The 26,339-nt window shown below is 50.0% G+C and overlaps 1 protein-coding gene across 8 annotated transcripts in view; it reads right to left on the bottom strand.

Annotated features, from left to right (window-relative positions):
- Window positions 1-6,204: 6,204 nt before the first annotated feature.
- Window positions 6,205-26,339, bottom strand: part of Pla2g4e (phospholipase A2 group IVE) — a 67,813-nt gene continuing 47,678 nt past the window's right edge. For 2 of the 8 annotated variants that reach the window (XM_010624757.2, XM_010624761.2), the window contains 14 exons: window positions 24,690-24,732; window positions 23,688-23,751; window positions 22,722-23,080; window positions 22,359-22,396; window positions 20,963-21,098; window positions 19,663-19,799; window positions 16,459-16,681; window positions 14,856-14,970; window positions 14,202-14,339; window positions 12,787-12,894; window positions 12,226-12,429; window positions 10,961-11,127; window positions 9,470-9,653; window positions 6,205-9,105 (listed from right to left, as the gene is read on the bottom strand). In XM_010624757.2, coding sequence (XP_010623059.1) covers window positions 8,885-9,105; window positions 9,470-9,653; window positions 10,961-11,127; window positions 12,226-12,429; window positions 12,787-12,894; window positions 14,202-14,339; window positions 14,856-14,970; window positions 16,459-16,681; window positions 19,663-19,799; window positions 20,963-21,098; window positions 22,359-22,396; window positions 22,722-23,080; window positions 23,688-23,751; window positions 24,690-24,732 — 2,137 coding nt within the window. In that variant the 3' untranslated portion in view covers window positions 6,205-8,884. Of the gene's footprint in view, window positions 9,106-9,469; window positions 9,654-10,960; window positions 11,128-12,225; window positions 12,430-12,786; window positions 12,895-14,201; window positions 14,340-14,855; window positions 14,971-16,458; window positions 16,682-19,662; window positions 19,800-20,962; window positions 21,099-22,358; window positions 22,397-22,536; window positions 22,650-22,721; window positions 23,081-23,687; window positions 23,752-24,689; window positions 24,733-26,339 lie in introns of those variants that run through there. The other 6 variants (XM_010624758.2, XM_010624759.2, XM_033764984.1 and 3 more) reach the window with 6 other exon arrangements.

Raw genomic sequence — 26,339 nt, 5'->3', positions numbered from 1 at the left:
TGAGACAGGGTCTCACTATGTAGTTGAGACTGACCTGGAACTCACTATGTAGCTCAGGCTGGTCTTGAACTCACAGCGATCATCCTGCCTCAGCCTCCAGAGTGCTGGGATTACAGGCATGAGCTACCACACCTGGCTTTAGGTTGTAGTGCTAGAGTATTTCTCAGGGAATTTCTTGGTGTGATCAGTGAGCCAGTTGCCTAAGAATAACCCAAGCTGATTGTGAAAATGCAGGTTCTTGGTCCCCATTCTGGAGCTGCTAAGTTAAATACTGAGAAGAGGTGGCAACTAGGACCAACAAGGACCAGATGGTTCTCATCTGCCCTACAATTGGGAAATATGCTGCACTTTATTCCTTCTTAATCTGGATAGAAATGCAGACCTGCTGAAGCAGAGATGGGGTAGGGCCCAAGTCTACATTTCTAACAATACTAGGGCTCTGCGTGAACATTTACAGCAGGCTTACTCATAACTGCCAACACTTGGATTCCACCAAAACATCCTTCAGTAGGTGAACAGCAAAATGAACTGGTCTATCCAGACAAAAACTATTAGGGCTAGTAAGTGGCAGAGGAACCAGCCATATTTCTAAATATTAGAAATGAGCAATTGGGCATTGAAATGAAAAAGCAACATCCTTCTAATAGCTTAGGGATAAATCCAATAAAAATGTATCCAATTTATATACTGAGACCACAAAACATTTCTGAGAAATAAATGTCTACAGATATACTATATATGTCATGATCATGGGTCAGAAGACTCAATATTGTTAGGATGACAATTTTTCCCAAATTGATGTACAGATTTAGTTCAATCCTGATCAAAATCTTAGCTTTTTAAAAATTTTAATAGAAATTATAATCCCAGCACCCAGGAGGCTAAGGCAAGATTGCCTTGAGTTTGAGGCCAGCCTGGACTACACAGTGAGTTCAAGGTCAGCCTGAACTACATAATGAAACTCTATCTCAAAAGAACAAAACCAAACAACAAAATAGTAATAAAATAATTAAAATTAAAAGGGGCTAGGGGTGTGGCTCAGTGTGAAGGCCCTGGGTTCGATCTCTAGCCCCACCAAAAAAAATGTGTGAGGGGATGTGTATTCGTGTATCACTTATAATAGTTGAAAGCTATAGCTAGCCACCTCCCTGTGGAGAATTACCGAAGCAGTGATGGGTGGATTCCTATTCGGTCACTGAAAACGGCATCATACGAGAAGAGTATTAATGAGCCACACGATGCCCAAAGTATTTTTTAAGGGGAAGAGGTTGGATAATGAAAGTGAATGTACGTGCAGTTATTGTTAGGGCCGGGGATTTAGCTCAGTGGTTCCGCTGCCTGCCTCGCAAGTGCAAGGCACTGAGTTTGATTCCTGGCACCAAAATAAAACAAAACAAAAACAAAATATTGTTGTTGTTATTTTAGCCTTGAAAAAGAGGGAAATCCTAGCCACTGCTTCAACTTACCTGAGTCTTGAGGACCTTATGATAAGTTAGATAAGCCAGTTATACAAAGATGAGTACCAAAAAGAAGCAGATGAATAGCTTAGGATTCTAGTTATCTGGGTTTTCTGAAATAGTCAAATTCATAGAAACAGAAAGTCAGATGATAGTTCTCAGGGTTTGCAGGGACAAGGAAATTGGGAATTATTCAATGGGCATAGAGTTTCAGTTTGGAAAATGAAAAAGTTACGGAGATTTGTTGCACAACAATGTGAAATGCTTAGCCTTACTGAACTGTACACTAAAAATGGTTAAGTTAGTAAATTTTTATGTTATATGGGTTTTTTTTTTAACCACCATTCTTTTAAAAAGTGAATGTATGGGATTTTTTTTTTAGGTAATGAGGATTTCACTGAGGGCCTTCACACTGAGCTGCATTCTTAGCTTATTTTATTTTATTTTACTTATTTTCTGAGATAAGAGCTCACTAAATTGCCCAATGCCTTGCTCCTTGTCCTCAGGTGAGAGGGAGGGTGACTGATCCACAGATGATCCCTTTGCCCATTGTGATATTCTTTTTCTGTGTGTGTGTGTGTGTGTGTGTGTGTGTGTGTGCGTGTGTGTATGTGTGTGTAGGGATACTGGGTGGTAGGAGAAAAAGGAAAAGAAACAGGTATGAGCTCAGCAGGACAGGTTTATTTCAGAACAAACCTGAGAGGGACAGCTCTGGCACTGAGACCAGACCAGCCTCTCTCCTACAGACTGTAAGGTCTGTATAGGGTCATGAGCATAAAAAAGGGGGAGAGGGCTGTGGAAGGAAAAAGTCACAGTGGAACTTTCAAGGAGGAAAGTTCAGTACAAAGGAGCTTTGGCTTTCCGCCCCAAGACCAGGCTTGGGGGTGAATAAGGAGTTGTGTGTTTGTCAAGAGCAGGGTTGAACAGTGATCAGGAACTGTGGGGTGTAGCTGTACTTACACTGTACTTACTGGGCCTTATCGTCCCAGGATGATTCCTTAGCAGCAAGTCTATAAGCATAGCAGAGGAAGGGATTTAAAGTGTTCTCTGCTCAGACAAGAGTGGGGGGTGGTCAGGTTCCTTCACTGGATATTGAAGCCAAGATCTTCCTTGACCCCCCTTTTACAAAATTGTTTATTTTGAGACAGGACCTCAGTAAGTCACTAAATTAGCAAGGGTGTGTTTGAACTTGCAATCCTCCTGCCTCAGCCTCTCAGAGTCCTGGGATTATAGGCATGTGCTACCATGCCCTGCTCTTCGTGATACACTTGGTTTGCTTTCTTCTAACTAAACAATCCAAATTCCAATCATCTTTTCTTCCGAATCTAGTTGTTTTCGCATGTTAAGTCCTATTGCAGGCAGTTCAAGAGGGAGTAGTATTCGTTGCCCAGAAATTTGTTGTATTAAATAACTCTGGAATTAAGTGTCCTGGTAATAATATTTATGGCTCTTTGCCATATGGAAATTTTATTCTGATTCCCGTGTAAGGTCCCTCACCCCCAGTTTGCTGGTCACAGGGTTTGCACTAGGTTATGTTCAGTAGCTGACCCTGGTTGCCAGCCAAGCTCAGCATCTTACTCTATAAACCAGCTTGCAAAGGGATGAAGATCCAGGAGACAGAGGAGGTACTTTGGCCTGGGATGAAGAGCCCCTGGTGCTCTCACACGTTCATTTCTTTTCTTAGTCAGGTCAGAAGCATAACTGGTGGGACCTGCCAGTGGAGGTGTCTAGTAAGCACTTGTAGCAAGATTATAAGTTGTCCTTTAGTAACAAACTCTGACTTTTTACCTGGGCACATTGCCACCCAGGTTAAAAAAATAAAAGATTTCCAGCCTCCCTGCAGGCAACTATTACAGGCAGCTAAGTTAGATAGAAATTAATATACAATCAGTGAGGAATTGGACCCTCAAGGAAGCTAGCACAAAAAAATATAAACATCAGAATTGTGGCTGGAGGAGAATCTGAAGAGAACCAGGCCTCGGGATGGAAAAGGGATAGATAGGCCTGAAGCCTCTCTGGAGATAAACAGCAACTTTAAATTATACTATAATTAGCACCCCCTGGTCCTATGGGTACAGATGGGCATCAGACACAGGGGCAGGTGACCAGAACACCTGACCCATCCTCCCTTCCCTTTCCAAAAATTCCTTTGTTCTTCCCCTGAACCCTCACTATATGACCCCTTTCCCTGTTGGATCAGAATTAGCTAAGTTAGCTATACTTTGAATTTTTCAGGTTGATTACAGTACCCACATTGTGACTTTGCTGTACAAATTACCCCTGACAAAGGGCCTTAGTGGTCACCCACTTGGGACCCCTCCTGGAAATCCAGGAGCTATTCTTCTCTTTCTTTCCAATAAAACTGCCCTAACTTCCTCCTTTGGTGTCTGACCTTAGTCCTCAATGTTGCAAGACCACCAATTCACATGTTTGACATCTAACATGTTGGGAGTTATATTGTTCCTCTATCACCATGGTAATGGTACCAAGTTTGGTTTGGTGGTATGTCAGCCGAAGGATGTGTGGGAACTCTAGGATGTCTACTTAACCAGAGGGAAGTTTCATCTTTTACTCCTTCTTCCTTTCTGTGGCCTTTATGTGTCATAGTTGGAGCTCCAGAGCACATCCTGGACCATGAAGTCAAGAACCATCATAACTTTACACCTTTAAGTTATATGGTAAAAGTAATGCAAACAGGTACAGTGTTTGAATACATGATTTGAATACAGGAGGCTAGAGTTAAAAGGTTGAGCATTTTCAAAGTAGAAGTAATCGTTGAAATCCAGGTAGAGATGAGACTGCTAAGGAGGGTAGAGTGAAGAATCCAGAAGTTAAACCTGCTCCTCTGGTGGAGGAGCAGCTGGAGGGGAGGCTTCCTCCTTTCTGTGGGCAGAAATTCTGGGCAGAAAGCCTCCCCCTAGCCCTGGCTGCTAGCTTTTGTCTTCTCATCGTGAAGCTTACTGTCCCTGGGTGACTCCCGTGAGGGACCAGTCTGGCGTCCCTTGCTGATGCTTTTCATTCTCTGCGCCTACTACAGTGGCTGGCAGGCAGTAACTATTTGCAAGCTGAACTAATTGAAGGATGGTTGGCAAGGAAGTCAGGGGAAAGGAGGGCTTCAGGGAGGAGGAGCGTCTGCAGGCCAAATGCCCAGGATAATCAAGTAAGGCTGGCCAGGGAAGGGCTGGTGGCTTTGGTTCAGTGCATCTGGCACTTAGGAAGACATTGGCAATCCAGGGGAGAAGGGTCTCCTGGGGAGTTAAAACAGGAAATGTCTCAGAGTGAATGGTGGTGGAGGTGGGCTGGTTGTTCTCCTAGGAAGGAGAGGAAGAGACTGGGATGGAGGGGTGCTAGGGAACCAGGGGATCATATTTCTTTTCTAGCTAATCATGCTCATAGGGTGCAGGGAACCTGAGAGAGGGTCACTCCTGACCTCTATCCTGTGGGAGCCGATGACACTCTGGCCATCTCTGTGCCTAACCCACTGTTTAATTTCTCATATGTGTATCAACATCTTTCCATGCCCCCTGGCTTCCGTGCTAATCTAAGTCCCTGCAACACAGACTGTTTATAGCCACTGTGCACAAAGCAGAGGCTCCATTGATGCCAATCGCCTTTCCTTCCTCCCAATCAGTGTTTCCTGAAAAACACTGGAGCTGGAAGCAGCCTGGGTCAGCGAAGGATGGCGCTCTATGTGTTGGTGACATGGCTTCATAAAAATAGGAGAGGAAGCTGAGCAGAGTGGCGCAGGCATGTAATTCCAGCGCGTTCAGAGGCTGAGTCAGGAGGACTGAAATTTCCAGTCCAGCCTGGGCTACTTAGCAAGTTGAGAACTTGCTAGGTAAGAACTTGCCTCAAAATAAAAATAAAGAAATGAATACATAAAAAGGTCTGAGGATATGGTTTAGTACAAAGGCCCTGGGCTCAGTCCCCCTGATCAAAAGCAAAGCAGAAGAAAAAAAAACAAACAAACAAACCAAGAACCAAGAGAGGCCTCACCATAAGAAGGGGCAGCAGGAAACAAAGCCCCCAGAGGAGGCATGGTTAGAAAGGTATTACAGACAGCAGAGTTAGGCAGAAATATTACAGGCAGTCAGATAGGGCTAGGTCCTCAGGAGAGTCAGGACGCAGGTGAAACATACCACAGCTGCCCAGGAGATACCTCTGCTGGAGACCAGGCCTCGGGATAAAGACAAGATGACCAGGCCCACGTAATTCCACAAAGGATAAATACCAGGTCTAATGAAGCCTAGTTAGTCATCAGCCACCCTGGTGGGTGACCAGAGACCTCTGGACCCATGATTTGCTAGAAGTCTTTGTTCTTCTCATCCACGCTCGTTACGTGACTTGTTTCCCAGTTGGCCCACTATTACCTGAGTAGTACTTGTAACTTTATTGGTTGATCATTGTACCCACATGGGTTTTGCTCTACAAAACTCCTCTACAAGTGGGGTCCCTGGGCTACCCCACTTGGGTCACCTACCTCTCAGGAGTGATCCTATCATTAAATATCTTCCTATTCTTAACCTCATTGTTCCTCATTGAATCCGTTCTTCGATTTTCAGAGACTATGAACTTGGCGTTCATATTCTGACCAGAGAGCTGACAGGTTGGGAGATATAGTATTTCATATTTCATGTCTGATATTATTTCCTGGATCAAAGGGACTACTCTGGGCCTTCCCCATTGGTGAGAGGAACCCTGGAGGGAAGAAAGGACCCAGGGCAGGAGGGATGGGTGCTTCACAGCATCAGGTAATAAAGGCAGATGACATTTAACCACACAGCATTTTATTCTGTGCTCACACAGCATAATGACGGTACACATTTCACTTAAGGTGTGTCATGAACCCCAAGCGGTACTGCCTTCCCCTCCAAACAGACAGGCCCTGTGCCTGCTCGCTCTGAAGTTGGAGGACCCCACGCCTGCAGCTGGGAGGGAAGCGTGGGGCAGCCGGCTGCTCAGGGGGAGGGAAGCAGTAGCCCCTCCGTTAGCAATGCCTGGGTGGGAACTAGTGTTGCTGGTCCTGAAGCCCAGTTTTCCAGTGGCTCAGGGGAGTCAAAGGGTTTATGCTTTCCAAGCTTTTAGGGGGCAGTAGCATAAGTCCGTTGCTTTCTAACTTTTCCTTCCCTTCCCTTCCTTTCCCTTCTCCTTCCTTCCTATGCTACTTCCATTTTGCATTATTAGGGAAGAAACCTACAGCTTTTTCACAGAGCTACATATGCATCCCTTTTTAATTTGAAGATAGGATCTCACTAGGTTCCTAAATTGCCCAGGCTTCACTCCAGCTCCCAATCCTCCTGCCTCAGCCCTCCTAAGTGCTAGTAGTACAACTGGAAACAATAGAGCTGTGGAAGTCACTTTCTTCAATCCACTTAATTTAATTTAATTTTTTCCCATCCACTTCATTTTAAGCAGCACCCTGGCCATTCCTCCTTCCGTTGTCTTAAGAGAGGTAGAAAATCATGTAACAATAACTCAGGAGATCTCTGACACTCTAGATCACGTCAGTTGAATCTCCTAGCCTGATCTTTGCCATCTTCACCCTACTCTCACCTCATTCATTACAGGTTCATAAATATGGACTACATCTCATGCATGTAATTAAGATCAGAGTGAATTTTGGGGCAAGCACGTGTGTGGAGAGCCTCCGAGATAACGCAGTACGCTGTCGATCATTCCTGCCAATCTCGCCCAGAGCCCCAGGGAAGGCACCTGTGCGGAGATGCCCACCCTTTAAATTCCGAAAGAGTGACTTATCAGTGGCTGTTGCTGTGTGCTGTGTTGTGTGTGCAGTCTTTTGCTTTCCCGTCAGCCTGGCACCTCTTTTCTGTTCGTGCCATCTCTTTGTTTGGCATAGACGCACCCTGAGCACAGCTTCCTGTGATCTTCAGTAAATGTGGCTGCTTTTTACTGGGTGTACATTTGCAATCCACTGGTCATCATACACCAGAGCCTGGATCATACCTGCCCGTGGCACGGTAACACTGGGGTTACAGGCATCACCACTGTGCGATAGCACAGCTTCCCATCCGACTTGAGAACACACAGCACCACACAGCGGCAGGGTGGGGTGGGAGAGGGGCTGGGTCTCTTTCCATCGCAATTCCATTCAGTGTGGCGGGGTGGCACCTGAGAACCTGAATTTCTAACCAGTTCCCCACCACACTCTGAGCAACAAGGCTATAAACGAGAGCCCAATTTTTCTCTAAGTACTGAGTACCTGTCCCCACTCATCTCCCAACAACAAAGGGCTGGCTGGCCACAGGGGGCTCACTGGGCTCTGCTTGAACCACTTCTCTTTCTCCTTCTGTGTCCTTCGTCCACCAGCCCAGGCACATCAGTGGCTCAGACGACACCTTTCTTCAGTGAAGTCCCTGGCCTGCAGGGAGACCTGGTCACACTGATTGGGTTTCTCTGTGTCCCAGGGCTTTCCCAGGGTTTGGGAAGCCATCTCCGAGGGGGGAGGGAGGAGTTCTTTCTGGAAGGGATTCCTTGCCTTTCCGAGTTGCTCCTTCCTCCTTTCATTCTCTAAGAACCGGAGTGTCCTGGCTGAGGGGTTTCCATGATAAACTAGAGGGATGCTACTTACAGATAAATAATCTCATCTGGAAGCCATGGTGGTGAGACAGGTGAGCCATGTGTTGGTAGTACCGGGCAGCTCTGTTCACCTGAAGCTGTCCCTTGTAGCCTGCCAGATCCCCAGACTAGCTCCCCACTCGGGGAGCCCACTGTAGGCTTGGCTTTGCCTGGCATTTCATTGGAGCTGGGTTCTTAGCCACAGCTGCCTGGTTGGGGTCACTGGCATCAGTAGCCTCCGGTTCTGGGTGGCTGGAGAAGTGCCGGTGCCACAGGTCACCTGTTTGGCTTTGTTGGTGCAGACACTAGGATGTCCCTGGAACTCCATTTAGGTCTCTCAGTATCAAGCTTCCTACTAATACCTGATTCATAAAAGTCAAAATCATAAAATATTTTGATGATAAATATAAGGAGGCAATACCTTAAAATTACCTTAAAAAAAGCATTTTTTGCAGGGAAACTGGGAGTGCTCCTCAGTCATCCCGAGCATCCCCTGGATCCCCTGTGAGAGGAAGGAGAGGGAGAAGATCTGGAGCCTGAAGTTCTTGGGAACCAGCCCCTCTCTCAGGCCACACTTCTCTCTGTGCTCGAGGATAGCACTGGGAGTCTGTGGCCATCAGATCGTGGACTTCCCTGTAGAGAAGCGGGGAAAGAAATCCCAGCGGCACAAAACTCCAGCGTGGCTCCTTGTCCTCCTTGTCTCTCTCCGCTTTCCATGATCTTGTTTTTCTGGGGGAAAGCCCAGGCCACTTGCCTGCATTGCTGGCTGAACAGCAGGGCTGGTCGTGTGGCCTGTGAGGGCCTCGGCTCAGGGCAGAAGCAGCCACAAGGATTGGTGGGGCTCCCTGGGCCTAGGAAGGACACTGGCTCCTCAGGCGTTTCTTCTTCTCCACTGCCAGGCGCAGGGCCTGGAGGAGCTTGTCTTTATTATTCAGGATGTTGTACTCAGAGAGCTTCACCAGCTTGTCAAAGGCAGCTTCCGTGTATGTCAGCTCCTTGGTGGCATACGGAGATTTGGGGCCATAAATGTCAACTTGGCCCAGTTCCATCTCCTCAGGGCTCCGCTCCACACCTGGGCAGCAGAAAGACTTGTTGTGGACCCTTAGGTCAGGTGGCAAGGACTTGTTTCCGCCCTGTGTGCACAGACACTCACGCACACTCACACACAGGCACTCATGCACCTCAGGGCAGCATACAGCTTTCCCATTTTGTGTTTGGCCCAGCCCCAGCTAGTTCCAGGCTCATCATTGGGTGTCAAGAAAGGCTGACTGACCAACAAAGAGTGGTGGGGGGCTCTCTTCTTCCTTGCCATACTCAAGATGGTTCCAACTGCAATGAAGCCTGGCTTCCCTCTGCACTATCTGGGCTTCCATGAGTCTAAAGCGGGTACTGAGGCCAGAGCTGGAGGGGCTGGGGACAGAGAGGAGGCAGCTTACCTGGCGCCTTGTACTTCTGGAAGGTGTCGTTGACGAGCGGGAAGAAAGCCACAACAGGGACCTCAGGATCCTGGGACTGCCCCATCAGATAGCACTCCTGGAGGTTTTTGTCATCATCCTGGATGTCATAGCTGGGGAAGGGGATCCCCTGCTCAGTGCAGTACTCGCAAGTCTGTTTCATGGGCTGGAATACCACAGAGGACAGGTCTGAGGACTAGAGGGCTGAGGGTGGGTAAGAGATGGAGTTCTTGGATCCAGCTTCCTAACAGCTATGTTCTCAGTTGCTTTGACAGTCTGTGGTATTTTCAGACAAAAGCCAGGTCAGGACAAGAAGCCCTAGGCAGTGGGTTGGTGTGGGCCCAGTTGCAAGCTCCTTCCCCAGGTGAATGGGGAGAAGCCCCCCTGGGCACTTACTCAAGCAAGGACCCGTGTAGACCTGACTGGCAGTCTGTGGGGTAGGAGTGACCAGAGACAGGCTGGCCAGGCTCCTTTGCACATACAGGGATTTTGGAAATGGCAGTGTCACAGGGCACCAAACTTAGTGTCTGAACCCCCTTGGTTCTGCACCTGTTCCATGACTTGCCTGCTGTGTGGCCTTAAGCAAGCCATACACTCCCTGTCCCTCTGTAACTCAGAGATAATAGCAGCTGTGACATCAGCTGCAAAGAGCTGGAGTAGTCAGGACCAGGTGAGACCATGTGTAGGAAAATACACTATTACTTATTTATAAACTTAGGTCACTAACATTGTTGCCATCCTTATCATTTGTCTGTGCTTTCTAGCTTCGGGATAGGACTAGATCAAAGTAGACCAAAACCAGCGTCTTTTCCTGAAAGGGCCAGAACTTTTCAAAAGTAAATACAGATCTCCCTGGTCCTTGCTCTTTAGTGTAATTACACAGAGGACTGTTGTTCCTGGGGATAGAAGGGTACAGTATGATTGTTTTGAAAGCAGGGCATTCTAAACTCTTTAAGTGGTGCAAAACTTTATTACGGACTAGGTTCTATTAAGTCCCCCAGCCCCAAAACTGGAGACTGAACTCAGGGCCTTTGCACAGAGCTACATCACCAGCTCTCTTTTATTTTTTAAACAGGGTCTCACTAAGTCACTAAATTGCCCAAGATGGACTGAAACTTGTGTTCCTCTTGCCTCAGCTTCCCACATCGCTGGGAGCCCACTGCACTTGGGTGATTAAGGTTATTTTTTTAATCTTTATTTTTTAAAGCTGATGACCATGTATGGCCAATGCTCAAAGACAAGAATAAAACTGGAATTTCCTAGGTGAACTTATGTCTGCCTCAGGCCTGGTGGCTGCCCCTGGAGTTTGGTCCTCCAGCCTTGGGCCATGCCCTATGGCCTGAGCTCCTCCCGTGCTGGGCCTCAGAGCCACAGGGAGGGCCGCTTCTCTTCTGTCATAGCCGCTGAGGCCACCAAGACTGTGACACTGATCCCGTTGCTCCTGCACTCAGGAGTCTTCCTCCTAGCACTCACCTTTGTCTGGGACCCAGCACAGTAATTGAGGTGGATGACGAGGTCGGCTTTTCTCTCTTGCCGGAGGAGGGGCGCATAGCTGGAGTTGACAAAGAATGCCGTGTCCAGCATGCACAAGTGTTTGGCAAACTCTGTCAGCTGGTTTGGAAAGGTGTCCAGCACCGTGTCTGAAAGCCAAGATTTCTAGTTGCCAGGGTGCCATGCTCCGAGGCACCTGGTGGGTGAGGGCCCTGCCTGGAGCTTTCTTCCTGCAGCCTGGGCTGCCAGCCTCCCACACCCCTGACTTCCCTTCTCTTCTCATCTCTTCTCTCTCTCTCTCCTTTGCTTTTTCTTTCCTATTCTTTATCCTCCCCCACTCCACCCCCTAACTCTGGTTCTGAGGATTGAACTCAGGGCCTTTGCACTGAGCTACATCCCCAGTCCATTAAAAAAAAATTTTTTTTTTTTTTTTAAATTTTGAGACAGGGTCTTTCTAAATTGCCTAGGCTAGTATCAAATTTGTGATCCTCCTGCCTCAGCCTCTCAGAGTGCTATGTGCTGAGGTTTTAGGCATGGGCCACCACACTCCAGCCTTCCCCCTTCTGACAGGGACACTCCTGGGTCCCACAGCTCCTCTGGGTGGGACGGTGAACAGCAACATGCTCTTGGGCTTCAGCAAGTCCTTTATGGGTTATGCTTGGCAACTCCCTCTGACCCAGCCACAGAGCTTGTGCGGTCATAGGGACTTCAAGCCAACCTATAAGCTAGGGCTACCTGGGGCCTGAAGCCTGTTGCCCTTCTGCCCCAGACTATGAGGACAAGGGTTAACAGGGAGCACTTAGGCAGCCTTTGCAGGTCATGGCCAAATAAAATCTTCAAGAGGGCGGAAAGCCAGTCTTCTAGCCTTATCAGAAAGAGGTGGTAAGTGGAAAGTAGGAGAGCGTGGTTGAAGACTGGGCGCTGCTTCTCACTACTTAGGCTTCCTGCTCTGAGTCATCCCTATCCAACTGCAGGGGACACCGCTTTAATACACTGACCCCCAGAACAACTGCAGAAAACAAGGGCCTGTGTTTCCCATCTGCAGGAGCCGGCCATTGCTGGGTTATATGTGGTACAAGCAACGGATTAAATACCCACAGCGCCCCCTACTGGCAAACCCATAACCCATTGGCCGAGACACAGCCAAACCGGAACAGGGCCAGTGTTCCACTCGTCCTTTCTCCAAGGCACCTTGGCCTCCACTGCCCTCCCCCAACAGAGCTGGGCCCAGGGGATGCCCCTGGTACCTTTCCACTTCTGGAAGTGGCTGTTGCGGAGATAGCCAGTGTGCAGCTGCAGCCCGTACATGAAGTTGTGGAACTCAGACACGAAGGACCGGTAGGTGAGGACTTCTCGGAAAGTATTGGACAGCCAGGACGCCGGAGTCACTACTGAGGTTTCCAGGATATTAGCATCACATTTGGGAATTTCAGGCAAGAGTGGCTCGTCTTCTGCAGGGAGGGGATAGAGGACAGATGAGACCTCCAGTTCGCCCAGGTGAGTCACCCCCCCCCTCACCGACTACCTGCCCTTAGGCAGGTACTGAAGCGCAGCTCACACCTTCCCAGGAGTGACCTAGGTCAGAAACACAGGCTGCAGCCAGCAGCGGAGATGCAGAGGTCTCAGGCAGCCGCCTCCCCTTACTCTCCCGGGCACTGGAGGTGGCCCGTCCCGGATGCACGCACCGCCTGGGTCACACCACCCACCAGCCACAGGGCCTTCCACATCTATGGTCACGGGAGGGTCCTCCGTTCCTGCCCCACACTGCCTGTCACTCAGCCAGAACAGAAAGCTAGAGGGTCACCCACCGAGGTCGTGCACTTTCTCCCTTGTCCATCGGTGGAAAAACTCCTCTGAGGTGTTGCACAGATTCCAGGCGTCGAGCAGGTTCAGAGAGAAGATGCTGCTCCACAGACCTGGGGAGCACAGCCTGTGAGCAGCCCTCCCCGGGGCCCTGGCTTTCGAGCCCAGCTGCTCTGCCTTGCCGGGATGCCTTCCCAGCCAGGTGCTCCCTTCTCCCATGGGGCAGCTGCCCAGCCCTGAGCAGGGAACGGATGCAGACAAGGGACAGCCCCTTCCGGGGCTCCACACAACAAGCGTGGGCTTTGATTCCAGTCTGGATCCACCCCTTGTGTCAGTTCATAGAGCTAGTGTGTTTAAGTACCTGGCATACAGTGAGGACTAATACGTGTGATGTCATCTCATTATTTTTGAAATACAACATTATTAATAATATTCATTAACTTTCTCACATACATTGACCCATTGGGACCCTCTCCAAGGTAGGTTTTACTCTTACACCTAACTCACAGATGAGAAAACTGAGGCTCAAAGAACTGAAGCAATTTAGTCAACTTCACAGAGCTAATAAATGAAGAACCAGAGTTCAAATCCAAGTATGTTAACTACAGTCTTCAGAGCCATTTGGCTGCTAACATAGGTGTCCATGAGAGGGAAAGGCCACCGTGGGCTGGAGGCTTCTGGGTGGGTTTCACAAAAGAGATGGGACATGAACTGGGCCTTCTGAAAAGGGATGGATTAGGAGAGACAGAAGGAGTCTACACAAAGGGCGTAGCTGTTATTGAGGTCAGGAGGATGGTCTGAGTTCTGAGGTCACACTTTGGCAGATGCAGTTGAGACACTGAAGGGAAGAAGTGAGAGCAGATGTCACTGCTGCCCCTGTGCTCAGTGGCCCTGGCTCAGGAAGGACCAGGAGCCTAGGGTGGGGAGCTGGCTGGGCTTCTCTGTGGCTCTATCCTGTACCCCTGGGTCTCTTCTGCTTTGGGGCTTGAGTGGCACTGGAAGCAGGCACACTGCTGCCAATTGCCAGTGGGGAGGAAATGGGGCTTCCAGAGGCTTCTGTCTCAGCCTGCCACAGCCAGGCTGCTTCTGAGCTGGCCCCAGGAAGGCCACGAGAGACCAGGACATTGGAGAGTCCCCAGGTCCCCATGATCGATGTGTGTGTGTGTGTGTGTGTGTGTGTGTGTGTGTGTGTGTGATGTCAGGTCTCTCTGGGCCAAGAGGCCACAGGGAGATTAAGGCAGCTCTGGAGGTGGGCGGGTTCAGGAGCCCCTCCTGGGAGAGAAGGCAGTGCTGGGGTGCTGGGAAGTCACGTGCTCAAGGGCTTACCTGAGCAGGCCAGCACAGATGGGACAAGAGGGTTCCCACACTCCTCCTCTAACCCACCGGGGTGGGGTATCATGGGGAGCCCCCAGCCAGTCACCTAGCATGTAGCACATCCTTGACTCAGGGATCCTTTTCATCAGCCGTCCCATGAAGAACTCAGAGCCGAAGAGCTCAGGGGGGATGAAGGCCCCGTACTTCTGCATCCCCACCTCATAGGGGGAGAATTCGCACCACTCTACACAGGGAGCAGAAGGGCAGGGCATTAGCCCCAGGCCAGGGAGCCAGGCAGCCAGGCATGCACTGTCCAGATGGCCCTCCCTCCCTGGCTCCTGGCCTGGGACGCCTGGGGCAGGGAGGCTGCAGTTCCTATTGCGGACACTTGGAGCACTTGCAGCTGCCGGCCTCTGCAAACTGACAAAACAGCTTTGTAAACTGGCGGGCTCCTTTGCTCCTCAAAGCCAGATAAATTAAGTGGGGGCCAAACCGACCCTGGTACAGAGCAGGTCTTCCTAGTCCTGCTCTAGACAGCTTTAAAAAATACCTAGGACTCCCTTTCACAACCTTGAAGTCTCCCTGTCCATTCAAATGTCATGCCCCGCCCTTGGTACAGAGCAGACTGGGGAAGCAAAAGTGATTTCTTCAGTTTTCTGATGTGGAGGTCGGCAGAATGTATGTGGGGAGATCTGGAAGCACTGAGTGCCTCTGCCCGCCCAGAAGGGCCCCCACCTACATCATTGGTCACCAGTGTTACCTCTGAAGTCCTGGTTGCTTACGTCATCCTTGACATTGATGGTGAGGTAGATGGGCAGGGGGTTCTGGCCCTGGCACACAGCAGCACGCTGGTCTGACAGTTTGTACTCACTACTCTGTGGGGAAAGGGATTGATTAAAGGGAAGCAGCAAACAGAAGAAGCCGCCCCTAGGGGAGGGGACAGTGCAGGATGCGAGGACCACACTGACCCCAGCAGGCATTTTCCAGCTCCCAGGACCACCCAGCTGCTGTGTGGGCTGTAGACAGCAGTCAAGCACTCCTGGGGAATGTTCCCTACCTCCCTGGACGACCCACCAGGCTGTGTGGGAAGACATAGTATGGCCCAGTGATCTTGGGGACCTCCTTTGAGGAAAGGAACCGGAACCAGGTATCTAGACACTATAGAGTCAACTGTGCTGGGAGTAAGGCCACAGATTCAGGAAGGAGCCCAGTCCATTGTCAAGGGCCAGAGAGAAAGCTGCTCCTGCTTTGGCCACAGTGGAAGGCCAGGGGCCTCCCAGTAGCATTCCAGCCTTGCTTCTTGAGGAACCCTGACTCTTCTCCATGCTAAACCCTCTAAATGCTCAGCCCACATGGGTTACTAGCTATATCTGATTCCTTTCTGAATCACCAGCAGCAAGCTCAGTTGACATGCAGCAGGTGATTAATTTAGTTAAAAGCCTAAAGGAAGGGATGAGTGAATATTGAAGGTGAGGGTCGAGTCATCCTTGGTTGCTCAAGTTGTCTGACTTTCTAGAACAAGGGACCAACTAGGAAATAAACTGCTTCCCTCTCCTTCTTCTGGCAAGTTCTGATTTGAATGTATAACTCCCAGGCAGCATTTAGGAGTAGGGCTGAGAGCTACAGACCTGGATATAGGTCAGGTAGACAGCTCTGCTTTGGGACCAAGCAACAGCCAAAACTGCCCCCTACCCTGGGCCTCTGGCCTGAAGGGTGCAGATGTTAGCCGAGCCCACCCTGATGTCCATGATCGCATGTCACACAGGGACCGCCCCACCCTGCCCTGTTTCACCACATCCCACATGGCTCTGCCAGCACAGGCTGGCTTTCTTCTTGGGCACACATTGAAAGAGGGAAACCGACTGGACACATTTCCTGTATGGTGGCTAGGAGGGGTGAGCCCTGCAGAACTCTCACTACCAGGAAAGTTACAGACGAAGGGCCCTAGCTGCTGTGCTCCGAAATCCATGGCCAGGTTGGTGCCGAGGCCACACTTCCTTTGAGCTCAGCAGCAGTGCTGAGCAAGGCCCATTCAGGGGATGGAGGACACTACTCACAGCTAGCTGTGGCCAAGGGACCCTCCACAGGCCTTGTGGAGACTTTCTCGACCACAAGCAGCCTAGCATGCTTCCACTTGACCTTGTTTCCTCTTTCCCCCACTTAGGGTCAGACTTGCATTGGGGTTGACAGCTCTCCGTCCTCCTTTTCCATTTTCTCTCACATGAGTCCATGAACCCCTCTTGCCATCATGCATCCAGTACTTCATGGCTCACACTGTCCCAGGATGCACCAGCACATGTAGCCTAACGTCTGTGGTGACAACCGATGAAGAAAGGGGGGCTCTGGAGACACGGACTGCCTACCTCATCTGCCAGACAGGACTCAAGCAACAGGCCCCAGAAGTCTGTAAAGGTGACCTTGTAGCCTTCCTGGGTGCGCTGCCGGAGTTCCTCCTTGAACTTGAGGAGCTGGTCTGGGAAAAGGGAGGGCATCTTGTCTTTGATGGCATGTCTCCGGGCCTCGAAGATAGCAGACTCCAGGTTTTTGGAGGACCACTCAGGATCTTGGTACAAGGTAGCCATGGTCCTGGGGAGACAGGCATGGCTGAGACAGCTGACCCAGCCCTGCTCTGATCATCCCTAGATCCAGGCGGGAGAAGTTCCATGGGGAACCCTAAACCTGCTAGAGGAGCGTGGGGGAAAGAGGGTGAAGTGGGAACTGGTGGCGAGAGGGAGAGTGAACTTTATTACTCATCACTGAATCACTACTGTTTTTCCGGTGCCTACTGTGTGCTAAGTGTAGCACGTAGTTAGGATGATGATTCCAGACCCAGACTGTCTCGGGTTCAAACCGGGCCCTGCCACTCACTTGCTGTGTGATTTTGGGCAAGCTATGTGGCCACTCTTCACCTCAGTTTCCCTGTCTGTGGAGTGAGGGGAGTCTGACCATTGTACCCACATCAGAGTTCTCGTGACGATCACAGGAGGCACCAGGTATAAAGCTTTGGAACAGTGCTGGCACTGAGTAAATCCTGGGGTCTTTATTCTGCACTGAGAGTGGCCCCTGGGGCAGAGCTCACTGGGCTGCCCTTATCTGAACAGTGACCTCTTCTTTCACAGGACTTGGTCTAGGAAAGTGGGATATGATCAGATTTTTCAGACGACAACAACAACAACAAAAAAAAACAACAAAAAACACCCACTTTCTATAAGGTTCACCCTGTTACTTTTGTACTTTCAAAAGTCTTTGCTAATGGTTGTTTACAAAAGAATATTTCCCAGCCAGACACAGTGGCACATGCCTGTCATCCCAGCACTCTGGGAGGACCATATGTTTGAGCCTAGCCTGGGCTACTTTGCAACTTAGCCAGACCATGTCTCAAAATAAAAAATAAAAAGGACTAAGGATGTAGCTCAGTGCAAAGGTTTCTATCCCCAGTACTGAAAAAAAATTTTTTTTTTTGTATCGGGGATCACTCGGGACCTTGTGCTTGCGAGGCAGGTGGCGGAACCACTGAGCTAAATCCTTGCCCCCCGCGAGTTTTTTTTCAAAGAAAGAATATTTCCCACTCTTTCCTCAGGCCAGGGGCCCCTCCAGCCTCTCACCTTCCCTGGCTGGGCCTGAGGTTCTCCCCACTTCCTGCCCACCCCACAGCAGGCAAGGGGACATAGATGTCCCTTGACCTTGTTGGAAGCGAGTTATCTGGAGTAGTCTCTAGTGTAAAGAGTAGGCACCCTGAACTGGGTTCAAACTCCTGGTCTACACTCATTAGCTGAGTGACCCTCGGCAAATTGCTGCATTCCCCCAGCTGTAAAATCATGCTGGGCAAATTTGGCTGGTCTTCCTTATCCTCAGCTTCCTCATCTGCATGTTTAATGCCAAGGGTCAAAAATATTTGAAAAAACCAATACAATTTAATTAAAAAAAAAATATATATATATATTTGAAAAAAATTACCTCTGTACTGAACCCACTGCGTGGACTTTTCCCTTGTTATTGTCTCTTAAGTAAGACAGAATAACAGTATTTACACAGTGTTGATACTGTATTCAGTATTACAAGTAATCTAGAGATGTTTAAAGTACTTAGGAGGAGCATGTAACTTATGTTTTATATAAAGGACTTGAAAATCGGCTGGTTTTGGTCCCTGGAGGAGGAGCGTCTGTAATGGAGTCCCCACTGATACTGAGGCCACCCAGTTCAGCCCAGAAACCACACCAACTACTCTCAGCCCTTGGTTCTATCCCATCTGGGCTGAAGCCCCCAGCCCTTGACAATTTTCCAGGGCCAACTCATATCTGCTTGCTCAAATGAGAGGGACCCCGAGCTCCTCTAGGGTAAAAGGGACAGTAAGAGACCTCCAGGGCTCCAGTCACCATCATAATAAGATGTACCCTGGCTGGCCTCGGGTGGTCCCAGGTCCCTAGCCATCCAAAGCTAGGGCCACACAATGACTTTGGCGGTTCTCTTCCACCAGAAAAATACTAAAAAGCAAATGTTATAATTCTGTGGTATTAAGAGAAATATATTGATGCTATTTATTAAAACATTTTCTTGGGCTCAGCGATTCTGCCACCTGCCTTGCAAGCACAAAGGCCCGAGTTCGATCCCTGGTACCAAAATAAAACAAAAACAAAAACAAAAAAACCCCTCTAAAATAAAATCACATTTTCTTGCCAGGTATGGTGGTACATGCCTATAATCCCAGTATGTGGAGGCTGAAACAGAAAGATTACCACAACTTCAAGGACAGCCTGGGCTACATAGTGAGAACCTGTTTTGTTTTGTTTTTTTTTAAACAAACCAGGAGCTGGGGATTTACCTCAGTGGTGCCACTGCCTGCCTCACAAGGACAAGAACCGGAGTTCGATCCCTGGTACTGCCCCCAAAACAAAAAAACAAAAACCTAAAAAAAAACCCCAAAACCCCAAAAACAAAACAAACTAACAAAAAAACACTTTCTATAACCTAAAAGCCCTTTTTTTTTTTTTTCTGATTTCAAGAGCCATAAGACATTTTTATCTATCATGAACCCATACTTTCTCCCTTTGGTCACCAGCAGAGTGTGGAAGGGGAACCCCCAGCAAGGCCCTGCCTGCTCCCCTCAGGCTATGAGGGCAGGGGAGTGGGCAGGTCACAGGGTAGCAGGGCCTGCAGGAGGGGAAGCCAGAGCATCAGGGCCAGCTGCCAGCTCTCCACCACAGGAGACTTGCACAGCCCTGAGAGAGGGCAGCTGCTCGTCCCAGCAGGAGGGGATTACAGGCACCAGGGCTCCTCTTGTCATTGGCCAACATGTTCCAGGGTCCCTGCCATAGCACCACCAGTAACAGCCATGTACACAGGGACAGTATTCTTAGTACTCTGAGAGCCCTTGCAGTCTCACTGCGCTCCCAAGTGGTCAGTGCTGTTGTTATCCCCACTTTGCAGATTCAGACACAGAGCCTCCAAAGGTTAAGCTCCCTACTGTCTTTTGCTTGGCCTGGAAGGCAAGAGAACTAGAGACCCCCCAGGCAGCCCGTCTGCTGCCTGCTGTGGACCCCACTGGACAGTGGCTCCCGGCCCCTTACCAGGTGGCCCCAGACAGGCCGGAGATGTAACTGCTGCAGTTCAGGAGGTTCAGCTTCTGCAATCCCAACAGGTGGCCGTACAGTGAGGTCATGGACCTTGCTCCACCTCCAGTGGCCATGATGGTTATCAGAGGTACCTGGGGTCATGGAGGAGGCAGACTGATGGGGGCTCAGGGCAGGGCTGGGTAGGCAGGGACTGGAGTGACAGACAGCAGCTCAGATGGAACCACAGGGAGGACAGGCTGGCTAGAGAGCAGGGAGGAGAGGGGAGAGCCCTTCACAGAGAGGTAGGCTGGGGGTAGGCTGGAACTGGACCTCTGCGTCTGACCCAGTGTGTCGGGGAGGGCTCTGGTGAGTCATGGGTTCATATCATTCCCGTGACAGGCCTCAGGTGACAGATAACAGAAATGGGACAGAGTTGGGGACAGGGTCTCCACAGTACCACACCCATGTCTTCCATGGACGGATGTGGTGATAGGACACGAGGCCTGGGGCCGATACACAGCACGTGCTCTGTCTATACTGTGTTTGTGAAAGCAGAAATAAGTGAATTTCCGATGTGGAGAGGAGCAGGGGGTCACTTGTGTGTTGACATAGGTTTAAGATGCTCAGATGGGAGGAAAAAGGGGGCTTTTGGCCAAAATTCACTGTTTTCATTTAGCAGAGGCTGTAAGAGCCTTCAGCTGGTTGAAGCCCATTTACAAGTTCCCCGCTGTCCCCCAGTCTCTACCTGCACTGAGACCAAACTCAGAAGGTGGCATCTGGGGGCCACCCTGGGCAGTGTAGGCCCCAATCCTGATGGGGGAGGTGGCAATGGGCCCTAGCAGAGGCACCACACCTGCCTCCATGAGAAGCAGCAGTTGGACCTGTGAGTGGACGCTACTTCGCAGTGACCTGCTGTCTGTGTTTACAGGGCTGAGAGAAGAGGTGCTAAAGGGTGGAGGATCTTTGTCTTTTTTGGGTGGGAGTAGGGAGGTGTGCCAGGGGACGGGGTTTAAAATGCTGTCCAGCTGGGGCACGGAGGCCACTGGGGGCCTCTGTGTCATTAAGGCAGGCTTGGTCACTCACACGCAGCACACAGGGGCAGTGGGAGCCCTTTCTTTCTGCTTCTACTTGACCTCCCCTGCCCTGGTGAATGATGTCAGTCCTATCTGGTGCAGCAGGTGCAACCATGGCAGGGAGGCAGTGCCATGGTCGCTCAGGGCAGGGAAGGGCTAGGTGGCTTGTGGGGTGTGGGGTTGCAAAGATCAGCTTGGCCCAGAGCAGCCCTAAGCCCAGGCTGGCTCCGCTGCTTACCCACCTCGTCCTCAGCCAGGTCCTCCTCTAGCTGTAGCACCTGCTTCAGCGCCTCAGCCACCACCACCTTCCTCTTCTCCAGAAATTCCAGCTCCTCAGGGCACAGGGTGAAGCCTAGTCTCACATCCAGTGTGTCACAGCTGGGGGAGAGAGGACCCTGGCTGAGCAGGCTCCCCGTCTCCACCATGGAGGGGCAGTTGCAGCATCAGGGGCCCTTGGACCCAGGCTGGGAGCCAAATTCTACCATACATCACATCTGCAACCTTGGGCTTCTGTTCTCATCTGTCAAATGGTGCTCACTCCTCAGCACTGTCCCCAGCACTTAGTGAGATACCGATGGAAAACCGCAAACCTCAGCTGGCACCTGAGCACTGCTACCTCACGAAAGAACACTCTTCTTTCATTAGGGACTCTTTGATACCTGTGCCCCCTCAGCAGGGTATGAAAGTTTAGGAGAGCTTCCCAACATGGGTGAGAAGGGGCCCTGAGATCCTCTTGGCAAACCCCCAGACAAGGCTCTACAGCATGGACTCTGGAGCTCGATAAACCAGCTTTCCGTTCCCACAGAGCTCACATTCCTCATGAAGCCCTTCTTGATCGCAGAGTCATAGTCCTCCTGCATTTGTGCCACTGACAAAGGCCCTTCATATCTCTGACCTCACTGTGCCATCCCCATAGGGCTTCAAGGCCAGGGGCAGGAGCTGCCATGACAGGCCCAGGTCTCGCCCTCTTTCTATCACATTCTTGCCTGGAACAAATCCAGGCTCTTAGCCTGGGATCCAGGACCTTACCTCACTTGTCCACACTCACCTCAAGCTACTTCCTGGAAAGGGCCTGCCAGGCTCTCAGAGCCACAGGAGCAGCCTGATTTCTGCTGCCCTCGCCAGAGCACCCTCCCTTTGCCCACCTATGCCCTGCACCCTCCAACACGCAGCTCATGAAGCCCAGTAAATCATGATCTCGGATTAGGAAGCAATTTCTTATATATGACACCAAAAACACAAGCAATGGAGAAAATCAATAGGCTCCATCAAAATTAAAAACCTTTGCTTCTCAAAGGACACCATCAAGAACACAAAAACATAACGCATTAAAACAAAAGACACACACACAACACACTGAATAGGAGAAAATATTTGCAGTGCAGGTGTCTTATAAGGGCTTTGTACTCAGCATATACAACAAACTTTTACAACTTTAAAGCAAGCAGCCCGCTTAAGAAGTGGTCACAGGGTTTGAATAGTCACATCTCCGGAGAGGTATACAAACGGCCAATAAGCCATGAAAGATGCTCGCCACTAGTAGCCATCAAGGGAACTCAAATGGAAGCCTCAAGGAGACACCACTTCTCCCCTGTGAGTATGGAGAAGGTAGAGGGAAGGACAGAAGGGGTACTTTACCAGGGTGTGGACTTCATGTGTAGTTTGTAATTCTCATTCTGAGGATGGAGAGATGAACAATTAGTCAGGGATAACAATTCAGAGCAAAGTGATCCCAACCACAGTGGCAGACTCACCATGCCGCCCACCCCACGCATGCACCAATCCCTCTGCACCCCCTGGACATGACCTTCCCTACCATCTTCACTGGGCCTCCACACATTCTGTGGCTTTTCTATCTCCTGCCTCCCAAGGCCCCTCGGTGCTTCTGGAGAGACCTCACATGTCCCCTTGCTTTGTGTGCCCTGGGCTCGTCTGGTCTCCTGGCCACGGGAGTTCCATGATGAGCCACTCAGGAGCCCCTTCCCAGATGCAGGCCCTCACCACAGGCAGAGTCACGGCTTGGCCATCAGAAAGGCAGTCGAGGGGCTGACAGATAGAATCGCTCTTGCGTGCACTGCAGCAGCTAAGCTGGAAGGATGCATGGGCTTGGTGCAGGGGAGGGGAGTGGGGAGAGCACCCCATAGTGTCCCCCTGCCTGGTCCCCTCCCCCAATGCCATCATGGCTGCCATACACCATACCAAACAGTCCCAGTGGCTCTTGGGCACAGCCACCTGCAAGCACGGCTGGAAGTACTTGGGGTAGTGGAAGGAGGCAGAGTCTAAGCAGCAGGGCTCCCTGTGGGGTGAGTTACGCCAGGTGTGCTCAAAGGATTCAGTCACTGTCACTAACAGATCTTTCACTGAGGAAGAGGATGACAAAGGTGAGATCCTGGGAAGCTTCTCTACCCACCCCACTTGTACCAGCAAAAAGCCTGTGTGGAGGGGCCAGGAGGTATCTACAATGCCCTCGGCCCTGGTTACAGTGCCTCAGAGTGAGTCCCATTCTGTCTGCAGGGCAGGGCCTTGGAATCTGCATTTTGACCAGGCTGGTGAACACTGCTGACGAGTGAAGTCCCCAGAAAGCCCTTTGGGCTGCAGAGGGCTGGGGCAGGCCAGCGAGTGCTGTCTGTGGATCTCTTCTGTCCCTTCCACCTAGCAGTCAGCAGGACTCAGTGAAAGGAGAGCTGGCTGGAGAAGGGGGAAGCAACTAGAGGGGCTGCCCCAGGGCTACTCACTGAGCCGGCCCTGGGCCACACCCATCCTGAGCAGACCCAGGATGCCAGGCTGGGGAGGACAGGGCTTCAGGACCCTGAGGGCAGCGGATGCTGAACAGGTTCCACTAAACTTCTTCCCACTTCCCTGGCCCAGCCCGTGAGCAGAGCAGAGCAGAGCAGGCTGTAGATAGTGCTGGGCTAGGAAGTGTCCTGTGCCCCCACCCCCCAGAGGGCAGGGAGCTGAGATGCTCACTTTTCTTCCTCTTCCTCTGCTTCCTGGATTCTGTGTGAACCTCTAGGCAGGAGACTTGGCGGGACTGTAACAAAGCAGAGAGGGCACTGAGAGGAGCGCACAGGTGGCCTCCTCCCTTGTCCAGGCCAAAGGGGATGAGTTCTGGGTTGGCTGACCTTAGGCTGATGCTGGGAGCCCTGGGTGTGCTGCCCACCCCCACCATTTCTGAACCTCATCAAGATATGCCACCCCAACAGAGACAGGATATTTGGTATTTGACAATGAGGCTGTCCTGTAAGCTCTAGGACATGCGGTTGCTGTTTACCAAGGGGCCTGTCAGTATCTACCCAGGGCAGCGTTCAGTTCTGTACTTTGCAAGTCAAATAATCTTTGCAAGAGGAAGAAGAAGAAGAAGAGGAAGAGGAAGAGGGAGAGGAAGAGGAAGAGGACAACAAAGAAGAAGAAGGCCATGTTCTTTTGCAACAATTTCCCAAAGCCTCTGCCTTTTGCTTTCAGGAGTCTTTTGTTTATTTGTTTGGTTTTTTTGCAGTGATGGGGATGGAACCCAGGACCTCATGTGTCCTCAGGCAGATAGGTGCTCTGATCCTGAGCTACACCCCTGCTCCAGCAAAGCCTCTACTTACTGAGGGAGAGGTCTCCTTGAACTCTGGGGCCTTAGACACATTTGTTTAAAATATTTGTACCAATAGCTGAAAGAGGGAAAATATTTACTATTGCAATTGTGCTTGCAGAGGCATCGGGTTGTGGGAACTGAGTCTGAGGAAGCTGCCCTTTGTGGGTTCTTTTACTGGGGAGAGCCACAAGAGGAAGGGGGGCATCCGGGGAGGTGGGGTGCTGATGCCCTAGCCGCTTCCTCCTTGCACCCCTGTTCAGCTGGGCATTTAGTCCAACTCCTCCAGGGATCAGGACGGGACAAGGCCTCCCACTGGCCCAGTGTCCTCTCTTGTGACAGCAGCAGCCAGATGTGGCCTCTAGCGCTACAGGAACCAGAAGGAAAATTACCACCAGCACGCCATTGGTGATGAGGGTCTCCGCCGGAGAGGGACTAAAAAACAAAATGAGAATTCCTGCTCAGTTCCACCATTTTTGATCGATTTCTCATGACATAAATAGGGTCAGTAATAAAATAGCAGAGGTTTTTTGGTTTTTAACAAAAATAGCTTAAGAAACCTTAGATATGTAGATGATCAAGGAGGAAACTGGCATTTTAAGTAGACCGTCCAGAAGAAGATAAGAGTTATGGGTCAGATAAATTCTCATTATTTTTAAAGAGTAACTATCCTGTATGCCCAACTAGATACAAGAAAGGGCCGCCACCCACCAACTAGGACAGATGTAAACAATTTCATCACAAAAACGGTCCAGACTCCATTTTATTTTATTATTATTATTTTAAAATTTTTATTTTATTTTTGTGTTTTTGAGACAGGGTCTCACCATGTAGTTGAGACTGATCTGGCACTCATTATGTACCCCAGGCTGGTCTCGAACTCACAGCAATCCTCTGCCTCAGCCTCCCAAGTGCTGGGATTACAGGCTTGTGCCACCATGCCCGGCTTATTTTATTTTATTTTTGGCTGCTTGGGTAACTTTAACCAACCTTAACCAACCATTGGTTTCGGTTTTTGTCTTTGATTTCCTTTTTGGGATAGGTATAAAATATTTGGCTATAGAAAATGTGTTATTCTTGCAGCCTTAATATGCAGGATGGGATATATAAATTTTTGTGATATTTCGAAGACTGAAATTATTTTGATAAAATTATTTACAGATTTAAAAAGTTGTACTTATCATAAATCTGTTGAGGGGGGAAAACTACTGCATGAAATAACTAACTTGGAATACATATTTTTCATAAAAAGACCCAGTCTTCATTTTGTGCTTTATCTAATGCATGCATCTAACAGTTCCAACCCAACCAGAGAGCAGTTTGGTGGGTGTTAGACATCTTTGTGTTATAAAATCGAGATTAGAAACCTCCAAGTTTACAATCAGCTCTGGTTTATAGCTTTTCCTTCCAAAATTAAGCCCAAGATGACTGTGTCTTCAGATCAACTCTTATGAATTTTGATGTATTTTGTGTTGTAAGCCATTTTCTAATTCAGGCATAGAAGCTCTTCTCAAAAGTCCTGTCCATCCAAGAACTGGAGGAGAGAGCCTAGATTTTCTTTGGTGTGAAATGAAGCCAGTTCTAACTCACTGATCAGCTGATGCTGGGAAAAAAGTTTCCCTTGGCAGAGGACTTCCCAAGTGGGGAACCTGATCAACACTCTTGTCCTGTCTCATGCCTCTTACCCTCTCCTTGCACCCAGCCTGATCACAAGTATGAGGCCTGAGCCTGCCAGTGTTAAGAAAAGAGGAGGATGGACTGCCCTATCACAAGGAATTCTGCCCTCCTGCGCTGTGGCTTGCCCCTCTGGGCAGGCCCATACTTCCTCCCTTCCTACTCTTTTCTCTCTTCTCCTTCCTGTGTGTGGCCCAGCAGTCACAGATCCAAGACCCTACCTGTTGGCCCTGGGTCTCCCTGCAGATGTGGGTCCAGCTGCTTGGGATAGCGTTTGTTCTGACAGTTCTGGGGCAAGAGAACTGATTACTTGATCTCTCTCTCTCTCTCTCTCTCTCTCTCTCTCTCTCTCTCTCTCTGTATATGTG

The sequence above is a fragment of the Fukomys damarensis genome, unplaced genomic scaffold (assembly GCF_012274545.1).
Source record: "Fukomys damarensis isolate Sample0158 unplaced genomic scaffold, DMR_v1.0_HiC HiC_scaffold_17, whole genome shotgun sequence".
NCBI classification, from domain to species: domain Eukaryota; kingdom Metazoa; phylum Chordata; class Mammalia; order Rodentia; family Bathyergidae; genus Fukomys; species Fukomys damarensis.
Note: the sequence above shows the minus strand (reverse complement) of the source record. Positions and strands in the feature narration are given on the sequence as shown.